Consider the following 21,155-nt stretch of genomic DNA (forward strand, 5'->3'; position numbering starts at 1 on the left):
TTTTTTTTTTTTTTTTTAAAGATTAATTTCCCTTTGTTGTTACTATAAATAACTTACATGATAACATTTTTATAATCAGCCAAAAAAATTTAATATGAAAACAACTGTAGGTTTTTATATATATAAATTTTAATCCAAGTGTTTTGTTATAACATATTGTATATATAGTACAATATTGTTTATACATCATTGACAGATATCAGTTCATTATGTTATACTGCAGTAGAGAAAATTAGGTGCCTTCCAGTAGGGGACTTTGTATTGCATGGCAATACTTCATTCACTTGTTGATTTAACTGTTTTTAATCTTAATTCATTCCAGATCCTGGAAGTATAAGGATGGTGGTAATAGACGAAGCTGATTTAATCTTGTCATCTGAAAGGTTCAGATTTATTGTTTATGAGTTATTGAAACTCATGCCGAAAATTGTACAAGTAAGCTTTCAAAACTTTATGGAGATTTTCACTAACTTTTCAAATTGCCATCTTTGTATCTCTCACCCGATAGGACCAATAAATTCGTGGAACTCCAATTCATTTTAATCACTGAGTAGAACAAAAATATATTTTATTGCCACATTAATAATTCCACCCACAAATTTTGAGCCTTATTGCATTTGATATACCAAATCAAGTTTGGTTAACTATAAAGTACGATGTAATCAATTAAACATAGATTTAAAAATTGGAAAATAAATTTCTTGACCTGAGTTCTGCTCAACCTGGGGCTACAGGGCGTGGATGGTAGCTTGCATCCCCACTACCATCCATGAACAGGCTCAATCAAACCGAGCCTGCAACATTTTCGTTTATGTTATGTTGAACGACCTGTGGTTTTCCACTTTTCAGCTCACCAGAGCACAAAGTGCTCAAGGTGAGCTATTGTGACTGGTCATTGTCCGTTGGCGTGCGGTGTGCGTCGTCCGTCGTCAACATTTGCCTTGTGAACACTCTAGAGGCCACATTTGTGGCCCAACCTTTATGAAACTTGGTTAGATTGTTAGCCTTGATGATCTCTAGGTCAAGTTCGAAACTGGGTCATGTTTGATCAAAAACTAGGTCAGTAGGCCAGATCAAAGGAAAAGCTTGTGAACACTCTAGAGGCCTTATCTGTGACTTAATCTTACTGAAACTTGGTCAGAATGTTTGTCTTGATGATCTCCAGGTTAAGTTCCAAAATGGGTCATGTGGGGTCAAAAACTAGGTCATTAGGCCGGATCAAAAGAAAAGCTTGTGAACACTCTAGAGGCCACATTTTTGACCCAATCCTTATGAAACTTGGTCAGAATGTTTGTCTTGTTGATGTCTAAGTCAGATTTGAAACTGGGTCATGTGGGGTCAAAAACTAGGTCATTAGGCCAGATCAAAAGAAAAGCTTGTGAACACTCTAGAAGCCACATTTTTGACCCAATCTTTATGAAACTTGGTCAGAATGTTAGTCTTGATGATCCCTAGGTCAATTTTGAAACTGGGGCATGTTGGGTCAAGAACTAGGTCAGTAGGCCAGATCAAAGGAAAAGCTTGTGAACACTCCAGAGGCCACATTTGTGACCCAATCTTTATGAAACTTAGTCAGAATGTTAGTCTTGATGATCTGTAAATCAAATTTGAAACTGGGTCATGTGGGGTAAAAAGCTAGGTCAGTAGGCCAGATCAAAGGAAAAGCTTGTGAACACTCTAGAGGCCACATTTATGACCAATCTTAATGAAACTTGGTCAGAATGTTATTCTTAATGATCTCTAGGTCAGATTCAAAACTGGGTCATGTTGGGTCAAAAACTAGGTCAGTAGGCAAGATCAAAGGAAAAGCTTGTGAACACTCTAGAGGCCACATTTGTGACCAAATCTTTATGAAACTTGGTCAGAATGTTTGTCTTGGTGATCTCTAGGTCATTTTCAAAACTGGGTCATGTGGGTTCAAAAACTAGGTCAGTAGGCCATATCAAAGGAAAAGCTTGTGAACACTCTAGAGGCCACATTTATGACCAAGTCTTTATGAAACTTGGTCAGAATGTTTGTCTCGATGATCTCTAGATCAAGTTCATAACTGGGGCATGTGGGTTCAAAAACTAGGCCAGATCAAAGGAAAAGCTTGTGAACACTCTAGAGGCCACATTTTTGACCCAATCTTTATGAAACTTGGTCAGAATGTAAGTCTGGATGATCCCTAGGTCAGAGTCGAAACTGGGTCATGTAGGGTCAAAAACTAGGTCAGTAGGCCAGATCAACTCTGGTGAGCGATATATAGGGCCATCATGGCCCTCTTGTTTATTTTATTCTACTGTTGCACATACTTGGTTACTTATGTTTTGTTTTACGGATATTGTGAGATACATGCATATCGAATATATTTAGTCTTTTTTTACGAAGCTCCTGTTAAAATAAATTCTGTTTTTAGAAAATTATATGCTTGGGCACAGTGACACACGGTATAGAGGATATAGAGAAATCATTTATGTCTAAACCTTTTCACGTGAAAGAGGAACTGGCATTAGATGGTATACAGCAATATAAAATAAGAGTAGAAGAGGTACGTGGATAACAGTGTCTCATAAATATTTGTATTTTAACTTGTTTATGAACTATTGTCAGTGTTTAACTTAGATTCAGCTACTTAATTCTACAAACATGTATTTAATTTAGCAAAATTGAAAATGTATTTAACAACATGAAGGTGACATACCGAGACCAGTATGAATAGCTGCCGTGAATACTTTCAACACTAGTTCAATATGGTTTTAAATGAAAGATCATGGCTACCATATATCAGCCCAGTATTTTCAATATCCTGTTGATATCATTTTTCGAGAGATTGTTTTTCGAACATGAGCAGATTCCATTGGGAAGTGACCTGCGGGAAACCACCAGTACGATGTATTTCCAGAGGCACTTTTGGCCTGATTTTCCTATAGGAAAATTAATGCTTATATTTTCTGTTAAAAATAAATAAATCATTGTAAATTCCATTAATTTAAACCATTTTATTACTTATTTTGTGAATAATTGAAGAAATAGCTATTTGCAAACCTATGAGATTGGTTTCATATTGGACTGCCGCGGGAAACATTAAGTTTTCCCACGGGAAGTACATCCTATGGGATATATTTTAGAAAAGGAACAAAAACATAAAATTGTAAAGAGCTCTTATTCATTTGAACAAAAAGGCCATGTTTGTTAAATGCGCGGTAAGGAACAAGTGAGGGACACTAGAATAAAATGTAAATTGTTGTACAATATCATACGTACGATCCATATATTCAAATTCAGAAGGCCAGATGTACTTAACAACTCGAGAGTTTTAGAAATGCTTCATCTAAACAACTTAGAAAATTGTTGAAAATAGATTTTCGTTATGTACATAATTATGACGTAATTTAGAACTTTCACGCAGTGGTGTCAAGCATGGACCAACGGGTTCTGTGAGATGCATTTGATATATCATCTCATTATTGGAAACATTTGTGTCAAGTAACATTAAAATCCCTTTATTACTGGCATAGTTATGGAGCAGACACAAAACAGGCTGTTAACCTTTGACCATAAACTGTGACATAACCTTTGAGAGGAAGGGCTCTGGCAGTTTTACATGATACAAGAACTTCACATGGGGACCCTTTGTGCCAAGTAATATTCAAATCCCTTGATAGGTGATCAAGTTACACGCCAAACAGGAAAAAATTTATGTTGACATTTCACCTGAAATTGTGGCCCTGACATTTGATATCACCTCATCATAGGGAATATTTGTAATATCAAAATTTATTATCCCCCGACAAAAGTCGGAGGGATATAGTTTTGACGTTGTCCGTCCGTCCGTCCTTCCGTCCGTCTGTCCGTCCATCCTTCCGTCTTTCCGTCCGGAGCCATATCTAGGAAATGGTTGGGAATATTTATTTAAAACTTCATATACATGTTCACCACAATGAGTTCTTGCGACCCGTCAAGTTTCAGTCAGATTGCCCAAGTAACACCAGAGTTATGGCCCTTAGAAGTTTCTAGTGTTAACTATATAGGGTACTATAAATATGGCAATTTCTGCATCATAACTTTTGATATATTTGACCTAGAACTATGAAACTTAAACAGAATTTAGATCACCATAATGTGTGTACACACAATTTCATTTGGATTTATTTGTAAATTAAGAGTTATTGCCCTTTAATTGTATAAAAATCCACATATTTGTACATAACAAACTTACCATTTGGTAGAATTTCATTAAATTTCTTTCATTCTTTTCCATGAACATTTATTGTAAACATGTGAAGTTGTTTACCCACACCTGGTCACCCCCTTACCTTGATCACACACCTCCCCCCTATCCCCCCACACCCCCCCCCCCCCCCGCCCCCCCCGCCCCCCAAAAAAAAAAAAAAAAAAAATCATTCCTTATTTTAGATTTTTTTCAAACAAACTTCATATACATGTTCACCACTATGAGGTTATGGGGCCCATCAAGTTTCAGACAGATTGCCCAAGTAACACCAGAGTTATGGCCCTTAGAAGTTTCTAGTGTTAACTATATAGGGTACTATAGATCTATAGATATGCCAATTTCTGCATCATAACTTTTGATATATTTGACCTAGAACTATGAAACTTTAATTGAATTTAGAGCACTATAATGTGGTTGTGCGCAGACAATTTTTACAGATTTCTTTTTGTAACTTCAGAGTTATTGCCCTTTAATTGTCTAAAAATCCACATATTTGTACATAACAAACTTAACATTTGGCAGAATTTCATTAAATTTCTTTCATTCTTTTCTGTGAACATTTATTATAAACTTGTGAAGTTGCGCACCCACACCTGGTCACCCACTTGCCTTGGTCACACCCCCCCCCCCCCCCCCCCCCCCCCCCCCCCCCCCCCCCCCCCCCCCACTCCCAAAATTTTTTTTTTTTTTTTCATTTCTTATTTTAGATTTTTTTCAAACCTTCCAAGTTGTACCATTCCCCCACCTCACTTCTCCACCCAGTCATGCCTACCACTGATCATGCATCCTCTGCCCCCACCCCCCTCCAACTTCACCCTTTTACCTTTTTTTTTTTTTTTTTCATTTTTAATTTTCAATCAATATTTATAATCAACATGTGAAATTTTGTTTCCTCTCCCATTCCCCTGCACCCCCACCCCCTAAAAAAATAAATATATACATATATCTATATATAGATATATATATTTCCATTCCTTTTTTTTTTTTTTATATATGTTCAAACCTTCAACATGTTAAGTTGTGACTGCACAAACCTTGCCCTCAGCCATGTTCAAGATATCTTACCTGTGTTCTCTTAAGGACATCTGATCTTTTAAGTTCAAATGTACATGTAAAACAGCAACACCTGGTGCCAAACCACTCAAAGACAATATTTCATTCCAGTTAAACTTCAAGCTCACATTTCAATTAACTGCATTTAATTTTAAAAGCTAAGCTTATTACAGTAAGCATATCCCATTCAAAATAAATTCTTTAGTCAGGATCAAAGTATCATACATTTATTATGTACTCTTTAATTAAACATTTGTTTTCTGTTAAATTGATTTTGACTAATGAAATTATTTGCTTCTTATTAACATCCTTAACTTTTTGCCGGATATATCTTTTTGCCATTCCTCACCACAAACCCTTTCGGCGGGGGATACCAATTCATCGAATTTGCTTGTTGATGGATGGTTGAGTTATGGACCAGATAGGAAAACAACCTTTTGACCGTTAAACTTTAAGTGTGGCCTTGACCTTTTACCTGGTGGTCTGGGTACGTGCCTGTCACATTGCCGTAAGATTGGAAACGTTTATGTTAAGTCATATTTTAATCCCACAATGTATGGCAGTTATGGATCGAACCATGTTAGTTTCATGTCAACTTTTGGCTAGGAAGTGAGACCATGATCTTAAAGCTAGGGGTCTGAAAATTGTCCTATTATAGGGAACATTAAATAATGTTAAAATTCCTTTATGGATGGTTGAGATACAGACTGGACTGGAAAACAGGGCATGTTGACCTATGACCTCCAAGTGTGATCTTGACCTTTGAGCTAGGACTTTGGATATTGTGCATGACACATCGACTCACGTGGAACAAGGGCCAGGTGATATTAAAATCCCTTTAGATGGGAGAGTTATAGACCAGGCACGAAAGGGTGGACCGATAGAATGATAGACGGAAAAGCGCAATCCTATAATCAACCAGTATGGAAATAATATTGTCTTTATAAAGATAAAAATAAACATAAATGAAGAGCCTAAAACAAACAGAACTTAGAATCTGATTTTTAGCTCATCTAATTTTTTGAAAAAAAAAATGATGAGTTATTGTCATCACTTGGTTGGCGTCATCGGGTTGGCGCAAGCCTGGTTAAGTTTTATGTTTAGGTCAGCTTTTCTCCTAAACTATCAAAGCTATTGCTTTGAAACTTGCAACACTTGTTCACCATCATAAGCTGACCCTGTACATCAAGAAACATAACTCCATCCTGCTTTTTGCAAGAATTATTGCCCCTTTTGGACTTAAAAAATCAGTTTTCTTGGTCAAGTTTTATGTTTAGGTCAGCTTTTCTCCTAAACTATCAAAGCTATTGCTTTGAAACTTGCAACACTTGTTCACCATCATAAACTGACCCTGTACATCAAGAAACATAACTCCATCCTGCTTTTTGCAAGAATTATTGCCCCTTTTGGACTTAAAAAATCAGTTTTCTTGGTCAAGTTTTATGTTTAGGTCAGCTTTTCTCCTAAACTATCAAAGCTATTGCTTTAAAACTTGCAACACTTGTTCACCATCATAAGCTGACCCTGTACAGCAAGAAACGTAACTCCATCCTCCTTTTTGCAAGATTTATGGCCCCTTTTGGACTTAGAAAATATCAGATTTCTTGGTTAAGTTTTATGTTTAGGTCAACTTTTTCTCTTAAACTATCAAAGCTATTGCTTTGAAACTTGCAACACTTGTTCACCATCATAATCTGACCCTGTACATCAAGAAACATAACTCCATCCTGCTTTTTTCAAGAATTATTGCCCCTTTTTGACTTAGAAAATCAGTTTTCTTGGTTGAGTAATATGTTTAAGTCAGTTTTTCTCATAAACTATCAAAGCTATTGCTTTAAAAGTTGCAACACTTGTTCACCATCATAAGCTGACCATGTAAAGCAAGAAAAGTAACTGTGTCCTGCTTTTTGCAAGACTTATGGCCCCTTTTGGACTTAGAAAATATCAGATTTATTGTTTAAGTTTTATGTTTAGGTCAGCTTTTCTCCTAAACTATTCAAGCTATTGCTTTGAAACTTGCAACAGTTGTTCACCATCATAAGCTGACTATGTACATCAAGAAACATAACTCCATCCTGCTTTTTGCAAGAATTATGGACCTTTTTGGACTTAGAAAATCATGGGTAGGACAATTTTTCTATTATACAAAAAAAAATCAGGTGAGCGTCAGCACCCGCAAGGCAGTGCTCTTGTGGTAATTCATGCAAATACATTTCAGTTATATTTTCCTACATTGGCATTGAAGTTGGAAGCTCTATGGGATGTATATGAACAGTTTTCCATAAATCAAGCAGTCATTTTTTGTAACAAAGTGGATAAGCTTAGAGAGGAAATGTCGTCGAAAGAGTTTCCTGTATCTGTTCTGGTAAGATTCAAACTTCCCTTATAAAAGTACAATGTAAACCTATGTTTCTTCTTATGTGCTATAATGCCAGTACTGTTAGTTATTTAGTTCTTTAAAAGAGTTGAAGTTTTCAGCATAAGAGTAAGAAGTTTGTTTTTCATCAACATGTATTTACTTATTTGTAGACTTGGCGAAATATAGCATCTTTTTAAAAATGCTATAATCCGATTATTTTGAGACACAGCGCATGTCTGACCTTCCCGGCTATGTTTTCCTCATGCCAATCCTGACGGTACAGGTGGAAAACTATTCGTTTCCTGGCCTTTTTTTTGGAACCACATTTAAGGCCCGTTTATTCATCACAAAATTTACATTTACATTTCAATATATAACATATACAACATTTAAATATTCACATATTACATATAACATTCAAAGATTTCTCCTACTTTTAACATATATAACATTCAAAGATTAACATGTACATGTCTTTTTCTAGAAAAACGTACACAACCTTACTTTAAAAGGAAAAAGAAACCTATTTAATAAGTACTATCAGGTTATTGAAACATACAAAAGAAGTACAAAGAAAGAAGAAATGATTAAGCTGTATTGATTATTCTAAATAATTGAAAAACAATTAATTAATCTAATGGCAACAGATTGTAATATTAAATGTTGATTAAGTATGTGGACTGACAATAAAAAGCTGTACAAGCTCCTGGCCTTTTTTGTTGGGTCTTTTTGAAGAGGCATTGAGTACATGCGTAAAAGGTGTCTAGGCATCGACACGCTATGTAGAATACAAAAATCTCATGTAAAGTATATGGTGCATATATATATCCAAAATATATTGTAATTCAACAATATGGATATAAATACAGGGAAAAAAAGAACACTAGATTACATATGCAGTTTATTCAGACTCTGTCCGATAATAAATACATGTATAAACGTTATTATCACTCCTGAAGATCTGCACAAGCAGTAAAACCAGTTGAGTTCTTAAAAATAAATTATATCAATTATTGGACAGAATCTGAATAAACCGCATTATGTAATCTAGGTGGCTATCCTTCACTTTCTTCTTTTTTCCCTATATATATATCGGCATCAATTTTTGCTATTGTGCAGTCTTAACCCTTACCCTGCTAAATTTCTATAATGAGCTTGTCCATCTTTCAATTTAGACAGTACGTTTAACTGTTAAAAGGGGTGCTTACCAAAAAGATACTGCCTGAATGGCAAACAGTGCAGACTATGATTTTGGTCTTCACTGGTCGAAAAGTCAGAATCACTTGCCGCCAGCAGGCTAAGGGTTAAGTAATGCCCACTTTGTTCCTTTATTTGTTTGTTTCATTCTTGTTACCTGTTTTTTTTTACTTTGTCTACGTATTTTTTGCACATGTACATGTATATGTCTCTCGTATTCACCCTGACACATACATAAATGTAAAGGCTACTTTCTTGGAGCTTGGCTATCCCTGAGAGTATCTGAGTCGTCTTCAACAGAATTATGAATTAAAAGTGATTGAAGTATTATTTCAGTACTAGAAATTGAAGCAAGTTTTTGATAGCTAAATTTCAGCCAATTGTTATTTTATTTGCATATACATATGTAAGTAATTCAACCATTGATTATCAGTAATAAAGTTATATTTGTTTTTCAATTGAGCAATCCATGGATCATACAGGTAAGAAACAGATTTAATAGTTGAATTCTAAAACCGAGAATTACAAATGTATGTAAATTTTAATATACAGTTCGACTACATTTACGCATTTTCATTAAACATGTTACAGTAAAACATTGTAATATACCCAAATATGTTGCGGATTATGAATGGCAAGCACAAACAACCTGTTATTTTCTATTAAATTTTGGTCCTTTGAGATTATGGGGTCCATTCAATTTTATACACTTACTGAATGGCTTGTCGGTCAATAGTAAAAATGCTGTTGCCCGAGATCAGAAGGACCAAGGGCAGATATTTTTTACTATTGACTGCCAAGTATGTCAGTAAGTGTTCTATCATCACATGTCATCGGAAATTAATTCTCAAATGTTAACATATTTGGCCTTGTAAATATAAGTTAAATTTATGCAAGTCTTACAGTACAAACTATGGATCAGCAAATTAAATAGAATCCTGGAATAAACCTATATATAAGATTTCCGCTTTAATATTACAGAGCGTGAGGAGTGTTACACATTCATTACTTTTAATGAATAGACTCGATCAAACTGGGTCTTCTGTTAGTTTGATTTGTTGCATTCCATTCTACGAAAAAAATCCTCTTACTGTTGATCATTTTAATTATTTTTATCATTTTTTAAATCCTTTGATCAATATAGTTAGTTTTACAGCAACATTGTTACAGTATGGGCAAAATATCTCTTATTTGTTTTATTATATGTGTCAAATGACTGGTGTATTTTTTAAAAAATAATATTTCATCAAGTAAATATATATTTCTAGCATCATGTTTTGTATCACTAAATGTAAATTATATTCTGGAAAGCTTGGACTTTGGTGAAAATTAAACGTTAAAAGATATTCATGTACTAAGCTTAGAATCGGGGTGCTATTGCCCGTGCATTAGGGTTGTGGTTTAGGGTCAGAGTCCTTACTTATGACCTTGACATTGGAGCTTTAGTATTTTGCATTTCATCATGCTTAAGAATTGTGTTAAGTTTCTTGGAATCTCTTGAAAGTTTCAAAAGTTATCGTATTTTCCCGAATTAAGGCCCCCCCTCTAATTAACGCCCCCCACCCATTTTGGAGGGGAAAAAAGTCAACAAGAACGGAAAAAAAATCACCTACCTCATTTTTATATGTCCATATAATAAGTAATTTACAGTACTAAAGTCCAATGTATTAAAAATTAAACACACTTTTAAACAGTCCATGTACCGTAAGTCCAAAACATTTGTACTAAGTACGGTACGTATCCAATCATCAAACAGAAAATTAAATGGTAAATACATTTTTGATTTGTTTTTACACCACTTGCGCACACGCTTCCTGTCGACTTTAAATAAACTTGCAACAATGTGTTTACGATATACCCTTTTCTGCGGCAGTTTTAAGAACTTTTAATTTAAAAGCAGGCACAGCAGCGTGTCAAATATTGTGTATTGCACTATTAGCTACCTGCATTTACTTAGGAAAATGTTATCGGAGTACACAGCTGTTTAGGTCATGACGTAATGTGTAGTGTCGCGAGCGTGTCAAAAAGCCGCACATGGAATACACGAGGTACCGTATTTAAATGCATAAAAGACATACTGCATTAAATTGGATGCCAAATAATTACGTTTTGGGGGGATTAAACAACACAGAAACACTTTACAGCTAGCTTGAACGATGTTTTTAAGTTTTGTAAAAAAAAAAAATTTTCTTTTTTATTTTTTTACCTCAAATAAACGCCCCCTCTTTGGAAAATGTAACGCCCCGGGGGCGTTAATACGGGAAGATACGGTATAGGAAATTTAATGTTTCTGATGGATAGATTAAGGAATTGACATATATACCGACGAACTGTGTGATTACTCTATTCGTCCAGTCTGGGACATAAAAGTTATCTATTTATACATATATTATCACTATATTGAATCTATTACTGAAATGCAAAATGTTTTTTACATATTAATACGCTAACGTGAATGACTGCATAGTTAATTGACGATAACGATAGTAATGTGTGTTAGGTTGATATTTTAATAACTTCAGAGTTATGTAACAGTACTGTAAATTGTACAAAACATTTGCTTTGGCTGTCAGCATTACACTTATTCTTTGTGGTTATTTAATCTTCAATATATTAATATCAGTATTTAAAATTTCTTCGAACTTTATTTTTAATGTATTTAAAAGTGCTATTATGAAAAAATACAGCTTACATAAGTTGTGCTACTAAAATCATACATTAACTGATTTGTGGAATGTAAATAAATATATATGATTAAGGTAAGTTTTAAGGCAATGGTAACATAATTTAGATAAAAATAAGTCGCATACGAAACCTTTCCTCTAATTTCAGTTTACATTTTATTCCAAACAATTATAAATTTATTCAAATTGTATTGGAAAACATTTTTATTGCACTTTAAAAGAAGTTTCTTTAATTTTGCCAGAGTTTTACCAAAGACTTAAATATTAGAGACAAAACCAAGTTAAAAGGTAAGGGTAGATTTCCCGAGAGCAAAGAGCACCACAAACACAGACATAGAGTCATGCATCGCAAAGTAGGCCCACATCAAAAAATTACTGTAAATGAAAAATATTGTAGACGTGTTGCTCCAAAAATCCAACAAGTACATTTTAATTATATGCAAATTACAGAATAGGTGTGAGGGGGAGTGGGGAGGGTATGGGGTAGATAAAAGGGTCGGATGTTGGGGGAAAGTGGAACAAGGATGAATATTCAAAAGGGAAAGCCAGATTCCTTAAACGCAGTAATCCTACAATGAAAACCACAGCAGCCCAGACTTCCACGTACAGATGACAAACACACACACAAGTAAGAAAATGCAATACTGTGGGGCACCACTCAAGACACACATACAAGCAGGAAAAAGAACAGTCGGGCACTACCTACGAATGACCGGCGGCCATAATTATGGTGGGCACGATAACTTACACGTAGTATTAAAAGGAGAGGGGTTGCATATGCAAGGGAGTGCAAATGCAAGAACAAAGGATGGGACGGGGCAATGGGGTAGTGAGGAGAAATAGGAAAGAAATGCCAACAACAATGAAGACAGCATACGCAACACAAAATACGAGACAGAAGAAAACATGTTGAAAATATGGGCACCGCCTTGGAACGGTCAGTAACCTATATAAAGGAAACTGGGGGTTTAAACGCGTTTAGGTCATGCCAACCTGACACTTACCCTATTCTGAACAAGTTAGACAAGACAAAGAAATAATATCCCTCCCCGCTGAGAAAGGCTCTAACATTGATGACAAGATACCAGATCATATCAAGTAAAACATAACATTAAGGTCAATCTAAGGTATAATTGCACCAATGTACTCAACAAACCTGTCTGAAGTCAGAGCACCAAGAGCCTAACTTTTACGACTAAGCAAGCTGCAAGACAAAATTCCACTCCCTCCTTCCGTTTTTGTCGAGCCCGCTTGCGGAAGCGAAGACATAGTTGTCCAAATGGCTGTACGGTGTATGTGCATGCGTGCATGTGTCCGTGCGTCCATCCGGATTTGTTTGTCCGGACCATAACTTTGACATGCATGGAGCAATCTCGTTTATATTTGGCAAGAATGTTAACCTCAGTGAGACGGAGTGTATTGCGCAAACCGCAGGTACCTATCTCAAAGGTCAAGGTCACACTTGGAGGTCAAAGGTTAAATTCAGTAATGACTTTGTCCGGAGCATTTCTTCTTCATGCATGGAGGGATTTTGATGTAACTTGGCACAAATGTTCACAACTATGTGACGGAGTGTCGTGCGCAAGAACCAGGACCCTAGGTCACACTTAGAGGTCAAAGGTCAGATACAAGAATGACTTTGTCCGGAGCATTTCTTTTTCATGCATGGAGGGATTTTGATGTAACTTGGCACAATTGTTCACCATCATGAGACGGAGTGTCATGTGCAAGAACCTAGAATTACTTCCCTTTGTTGTTACTATAAATAGCTTATATTGTTACTTTCTATTACTGGTCGTAGGGAAAAATCAAGATCTGTAGTACAATATGCATGTTACATCCAATTTTGAGGTGTATTTTGACCTAATAGTATCTCTACTGGTAAGGATTTTTGTGTGGCCTTATATTTTTTTAAAGATTTACTTCCCTTTGTTATTACTATAAATAACTTATATTGTAACTTTTTCCAATCATTTTTTATTTGGCATAAATGTTTGTCTTAATGAGACAGGGTGTCATGTGCAACTGCTAGTCCTTTTGACAGCTGGCGGGCTCGACCTGTTGCCCGTGGGCATCAAGTTAGTATGTTGTAATCAAAATAATAACGAATCAGAGTACCATTTTGAATTTTCTCGTGCTGTACATTGTATTCTGACTTGCGTCATATGTATCTTGGGTCAGTGTCCAGGCCAAACATGCATAAATGTTAATTTAATGTTTACATAAGAAAGGTTTTTTGTTGTGAATTTTTAAATATCTGAAAGAAGCTTTTGTTAATCGTTCTGATACCCTAAGTGATTTGACTGTTTCTTAATATGCATTCCCTTACAGAAGAAAAAAGGCCTGCCATGTACTCTTGCTGTGTACATACAGCATATTTGACGCGTACATGATATGTACTGAAATCAAGGGCTTTAAATAGTACGCAGGATATACACTGCACATACACCGATAGTACGTTTGTAGTACACTTTTGACATGCAAATGAGCTCTGCCGGGTACTACTTGCTGCATACATGCTGTGGACTACATAGTACACAGGATGTACGCTGGAGGAATCTAGTACGCGGGAAGTACACCGGAGAAATAGTACGCAGCATGTACGCGGCACATACACTTTTCACATGCAAATGAGCCTGCGGTGTACTACCCCTGCGGCGTACATGCTGTGTACTCCTGCGACGTACATGCTGTGTACTTCTGCTGCATACATGCTGTATACTCCTGTGGCGTACATGCTATGTACTCTTGTGGCAAAACTGCTGTGAACAGGTTTTACTGTGCATGTGCAGCCTTTTCTAAATCAAACAGAATTCATAATGCTCAAAAAATACCATATTTAGTTTAAAATTAACAGTTTTAAATAGTGACCTAAAATGCACCATAATTTGACTTTGGACATTAAGAGTAACAAGTGCACTTAAAGCATATGGCAAATCTGCGATAAATGCTGAGGAGCATGGGTAAGACACAGCTCACTGCTCAATTTTTCATTATAATTGCATATACAGGTGTTACTTTACTGAATGTTTTTTTCCCATATTTATTACATCATTGCCCTCAAAATTAATTCAAAATGAAAAAGAATATATTTTTACATTGCATGCAAGGTGCAGCTCAGAAAAGCTTCACAAATGAACATTGCAAATAGTTTGGCAAATTTTCATTGTTCAGAATAATCTGAACTATTCTATGCTATTAAGATAAAAGTTACTCGGAAATCAAGTTCTTGTTTCCAAAAAAAAATGTACAAATCCTTCCTGCATGAAGTGTACTTCAGACTTTTACCTAAAAAAATTATAAGTATAAACACCAAAAGAAAATGAACAAGTCCCTCCTGCGTATATGAAGTGTACTTCAGACTTTAACTTATAAAAAAAACTAAGTATAAATGCCAAAAGAAATTGTACAAGTCCTTCCCGCGTATATGAAGTGTACTGCACAAATTTCAAAGTATCTGCGGTGTACATGCAGTGTACTATTTTCTTGTACAAGTCCTTCCTGCGTACATGCAGTGTACTCCTTAAATTTTCAGAGTCTGTGCTGCATACTTGAAGTGTACTAGTGACCTCCTGCGTACATGCTGTGTACTCTTCGAAATAGTACGCAGCATATACGCGGCATGAGTTAGGTGTATGTAAAATGTACTCCTCTGGCGTACTACTGTGTTCACGGCATATACACAGCAAATACGCAGCATGTACGCCACAGAGGCTTGCTTCTGTAAGGGTTTGTATGAATTTTGCGTTGTCACATTTATGATTGTGTTATATATGTAATATAATAAATTGTCTTGGCTATATTCACTTTGATATTTGTTAGATTGCCAGAGGCAATTGTATTTACCGATTTGCCAATAACAACTGAAACTGAAGCTAAAGTGATAGAAATTTATGTTCAAAATCATTGTGAATGATTTAAATAGGTTGAGTAAGGTGACGTAACATGTGTAATATATGATACCTACTTATTCTTTCATCATTGTTAACTTGAATTTATCTTACAATGCAGTTCATGAAATCCTAAAATCTTAATACTGTTCAAATTAAAAATCAAATAAATAATAAATGAATAATAAAATGATAAATTAAAATTTGAAAATAATTGATTTTAAAAATGCAATTTAAAATTATATGCAAATAACAGATAATTATTAAAATAAAAAATATAAAACAAAGGAAAGGTACTGCTAGATTTATGTCTTGAAGTGGGGAGGGAGGTCGGTTTACCCCATCCACCTGGCTTTGCAGTTAGTGCCAATAAGCTATCTACATTTTAGATAAGACCAGTAAAGAATGACTCAAATTACACTTTTAAATTAAACAGTTGCATTTTGAAAATAATCAATTCTGTGTTTATATATCAATGGAAAACAAAATAGAAAAAGTGGAAACTTCATAGGTCGCTAAACACGACAAAAACGAAAATGTTGCAGGCTTGGTTTGATTGAGCCTGTTCATGGACGGTAGTGGAAATGCATGCTACCGTCCACGCCCTCTAGCCCAGGGTTAAGCAGAACTCAACATTTACACATGTCTAAAGTACAAAAAGAAATTTAGAGACATCTGCAGATGTTTTCAAACAGAGGTGCACATGGGACCTTCAATGATACACGTGTTGAGGTGTGTAATTCCATGAGAAACGGCGTTTGGTCCCCAGTTAAAATAATGGGTTTGCCCTAAACGAGAAAACAATGGGCAGAACTAAACAAACTGGAATTTAGAAAGGGGATCTGAGGTTATGGATCCTGCATATTACAGGAACTGTCAAAAGACAAAATTAAAAAGCAGGCACCATATCCAAGAGGTGATTATACAATACCCAAGGCTATGAAAGCGGGAGTATTAGAACCACCCAGGCCAAAATGGTCATGCTGAGAAACTAAACAGTACCGATAACAAGTCGTGCTGAACGATCTGAGAAGATCGAAATATACTAGCCCTGATTGAATGTATGGGGAAACTTTTTATGGCCGCCACACGGCCTACGCCACACATAAGTCTAAGTGTATATAGCAATAGAAGCAGATATACTAGTTTCATGCTGAGCCCTCGATATGAGCAAGTGGTTTATTTGGAAGGAGACTTAAGACTCTTCTAGCTGTATAAATGAATATTTGCTTTATTTGTTGTAAGTTTGTGTTTAACACCTATCTAGGAGGTATGGGAAACTTATTCGAAATACATGTATAAGGAACAATAGTTATTGTAATTTTCACAGTTCTACTTTCAGTTAAATTTGTAAGGACATAAATTTTATTAATAGCAATATAAATGAATGTTTGCACTATTTGTTATAAGTGTTTACCACCCATCTAGGAGGTATGGCAAACTTATTCGATATACATGTACAAGGAACAATAGTTATTGTAATTTTGACAGTTCTGCTTTCAGTTTAATATGTTGGGACATAAATATTATTAATATAAACATCATGAAAAAAATATACGAATATATCACTGACTTTGGTACTTAATGAATGTATTGTATGGAACTATCTCTAACAAGCTCACTTTGTCTGAATTATTTTGTATATACATGTTCCTGTATATTACGGAGTACACTGGTACTCCCTTGAACGAAGCAAACGAAATGCATTCCGTGAATTTTACACCAAGGAATAGATAGATAAAAACTTTGCTTTGTTATAATATTGAATATGTCCGTATGTCACACTTCATTTCCAGTCAATAACTAGAGAACCACTTGACCCAGAATGTTGAAACTTCATAGGATGGTTGTACATGCAAAGTAGATGACCCCTATTGATTTTGGGGTCATTACTTTAAAGGTCAAGGTCACAGGGACCTGAACATTGAAAACCATTTCCGATCAATAACTTGAGTACCACTTGACCCAGAATGTTGAAACTTCATAGGGTGATTGTACATGCAAAGTAGATGACCCCTATCAATTTTGGGGTCACTCCGTTGAAGTTCAATGTCACAGGGGCCTGAACATTGAAAACCATTTCCGGTCAGTAACTTGAGAACCACTTGACCCAGAATGTTGAAACTTAATAGGGTGATTGGTCATGCAGAGTAGATGACCCCTAACGATTTTGGGGTCACTCTGTTAAAGGTCAAGGTCACAGGGGCCTGAACATGGAAAACCATTTCCAATCAATAACTTGAGAACCTCTCGACCCAGAATGTTGAAACTTCATAGGGTGATTGTTCATGCAGAGTAAATGACCCCTATTGTTTTTGAGGTCACTCCGTTAAAGGTCAAGGTCACAGGGGCCTGAACATTGATAACCATTTCCGATCAATAACTTGAAAACCTCTTGATCCAGAATGTTGAAACTTCATAGAATGATTGAACATGCAGAGTAGATGACCCCTATCGATTTTGGGGTCACTCTGTTAAAGGTCAAGGTCTCAGGAGCCTGAACATGGAAAACAATTTCCGATCAATAACTGGAGAACCACTTGACCCAGAATGTTGAAACTTCATGTGATGATTGAACATGCAGAGTAGATGACCCCTATTGATTTTGGGGTCAGTCTATTAAAGGTCAAGGTCACAGGGGCCTGGTCATGTAAAATCATTTCTGGAAAATAACTTGAGAACCACTTGACCTAGAATGTTGAAACTTAATAGGATGGTTGGAAATGCAGAGTAGATGACCCCTATTTATTTTGAGGTCACTTGATCAAAGGTCAAGGTCACAGGAGCCTGAACAGTGACTTGAGAACCACTAGGCCAAGAGTGTTGAAATTTAGCAGGATGACTGGACATGCCAAGTAGATGATCCCTATTGCAGCCAACCATCAGTGTCTCTTTGACTTTCGCTCCTGACCCCTATTGACTTCTTGCCTATAGGACTTTGCATTGGGGGAGACATGCGCTTTTTTACAAAAGCAATTTCTAGTTTACTTTGGGTTTTTTTCAGCACTCCAACATTGAGCAAGATGAAATACAGGCTTTCAATACAGGTTCCAGTCGTGTTTTAGTAACAGCTGATCTGGACATAAATGAAATAGATATCTGTAATGTGTCCCATATCATAAACTTTGATTTTCCGTGTGAAGCAAAGGACTATATTCGCAGGTAAGATATAACTCTTAAATATGAATAAATTTAGTCTTTCCTTACATGTTAAATTAAAGAAAAGTTTTATAGTGTATAACTTTTTACAGTTGTAATTAATCCGAAAATTTCCGTCATAACATTTTATCCAAATAGCCGGAATTTAGTATATTCTTACATGGAATATGGATGATAATAAGTTGTGAAGTTTTGGTTTCATTTTGCAATTTTGAATTGAGAAACTGTTACAGCTTAACTGTCGAAATAATCAAATTGAAAGTAAGTTGAAATGTCGCAATGAGAACTTAAGCAATTAAGAATTTGTTTATACAGACAGTCAAAAGAAAGTGGCATTATTCACTGGTTACTGACAACTGTCTGACCTGACCCAGGTAGGCAAACTCTTAAAGTAGCAGTTTACTTAAAAAGCTTAGTCTTTTTCTTCAGGATTGGTCTACTGAAAAGCTTTGAAAGGGAAGGAATTGTAATTAACTTTGTTACAGAAGACGATGAGGAGAGACTACGCTACATTGAACGATTATACCAAACAAGAATTAAACCTTATGCTCAAGGGGTTAGGGTGAGCTATTAGCATAGGTGGATAGTCCGGTGTCTGTTGTCCGTTGTAAACATTTTTACTTAAACATCTCCTCCGAAACAGAATTACACCAAGCTTAGTCTACAACATCCTGGCAAGGTCCCCTGTCAGATGTTTTCAAATAGGGTACTTTGCCACTTCCTCTTATAGGCTGCTAGAGCTAGAAATAGAAAATCTTCAAACGAGTTCTCAATAACCACTGGATGGATCTTCATCAAACTTGGTCTGTAGCATCATTGTAAGACTTTCTATCAAATTCATTCAAGTTGGGGCACTTGGCCCATTTTAGGGGAAGCTTAAGGTGGCCATTAGAAATAAAAATAGAAAAACTTTCTGACAACTTCTCATGAACCACTTGGTGTATTAAAATCAAAGTTGGTATGTGGAATAATTGTAAGGTCCTTACTGACTTTTTATTTCAAATAAGGGCACTTAACCAGTTTCATGATTTTGTATGCTAAAGACAGATATTACCATTCATGATTGAGTGTGTCATATGTTTATTCAAGGTTAAATATTCACGGCCAGGTGAGCGACGTAGGGCCACTATAGCCCTATTGTATCTTTTTATCCCCCCTCCCCACCCCTCTTAGGAGTGGCATATACCATGGAATTACCAGTTTTCAAACCCCTAAGGAATTGGGGCAAATTGCTTACAATTATTAAATTTTACAGGACATGATAAACTTGTTACCAAGTCAAGTGGTGACTTGGACATTTAATAATAACAAATTAATTATCAAAGCAATACATCTTAAGCTATAAATAACACACTTCAAACACATGTATTTTCAACATGGCGACAAATTCAATAACCTGTTTTCAAACCACCTGCAAAAATGCATTTAACCTTTAGCCTGCTGACGGCAAGTACTGATTCTGCCTTTGCGACCAGTACAGACCAAGATCACCCTGCACATCCGAGCAGTCTGATCATGGTCTGCACTGTTCGCTATTCAGTCAGTACATTTTCAGTAAACACCCCTTTTAATAATAAGTGGAACTGCCCAAATTGAATGACATACCAGTCCGTTTTAGAAATTTAGCAGGGTAAAGGTTAATAATTGTTTTAATGATGTGAAAGCCTTTTAAGTTTTTGAATTTTTTTAAGTCAAGGAAGATTTTGATATTCATCACATTTTATTGTTAATTAAATGTTATCTGTCTCTTTCTCAAAACAAAATAAAATAACAGATGACAGAGAATTAAGAAAAAAGTTTGAAAACTATTATCTTTATATGGTACTTTATTTAGGCCAAGTAGCCAAACACTAAGAAACATATTTTCTCAATTGAAACAAAAGCAAAATAACAGCACAGTTAACAGATTTTTAGCTTGACTATACGAAGTATATGGAGAGCTATCCTACTCACCCTGGCGTCGGTATCTTTCCGCGGCCCCACTGGTTAAAGTATTTTTTTACACTTTCTCTTTTTTAGCTCACCTGAGCACGAAGTGCTCAAAGGTGAGCTTTTGTGATCACCCTGTGTCCGTCGTCAACAATTTGACTGTTAACACTCCAGAGGTCACATTTTTGGCCCAGTCTTAATGAAATTTGGTACGAATGTCACCCTCAGTAAAATCTTAGATGAGTTCGATATTGAGTCATCTTGGGTCAAAAACTAGGTCACCAGGTGAAATCAAAAGAAAAGCTTGTTAACACTCTAAAGGTCACAATTTTGGCCCAATCTTAATGAAACTTGGTCAGAATGTTACCCTCAATAAAATCTTGGATGAGTTTGATATTGGGTCATCTGGGGTTAAAAACAAGGTCACCAGGTCAAATCAAAGGAATAGCTAGTTAACACTTTAGAGGCCACATTTATGACCATATCTTAATGAAACTTGGTCAGAATGTTAATCTTGATGATCTTTAGGTTAATAGGTCAGGTGAGCGATACAGGGCCTTCATGGCCTTCTTGTTCTCCTTATCTCTGTTATTACTTGATGGATTTGCTTGAAACTTAAAATAGTTATTTCTCATCCACATTATATGGCATAAGAGCCATAACTCTCA

General features: G+C 35.8%; 1 protein-coding gene across 1 annotated transcript; it reads left to right on the forward strand.

Moving 5' to 3' along the window:
* Positions 1-322: 322 nt before the first annotated feature.
* On the forward strand, positions 323-19,132 carry LOC128553140 (uncharacterized; the record flags this gene model as incomplete). Its single annotated transcript, XM_053534258.1, has 5 exons — positions 323-435; positions 2,399-2,530; positions 7,488-7,634; positions 18,404-18,561; positions 18,988-19,132. Coding segments are annotated over 5 exons (695 nt in total), but the record flags the coding sequence as incomplete, so codon positions are not given.
* Positions 19,133-21,155: the final 2,023 nt, after the last annotated feature.

Source organism: Mercenaria mercenaria, unplaced genomic scaffold, assembly GCF_021730395.1.
Source record: "Mercenaria mercenaria strain notata unplaced genomic scaffold, MADL_Memer_1 contig_3524, whole genome shotgun sequence".
Lineage (NCBI taxonomy): Eukaryota > Metazoa > Mollusca > Bivalvia > Venerida > Veneridae > Mercenaria > Mercenaria mercenaria.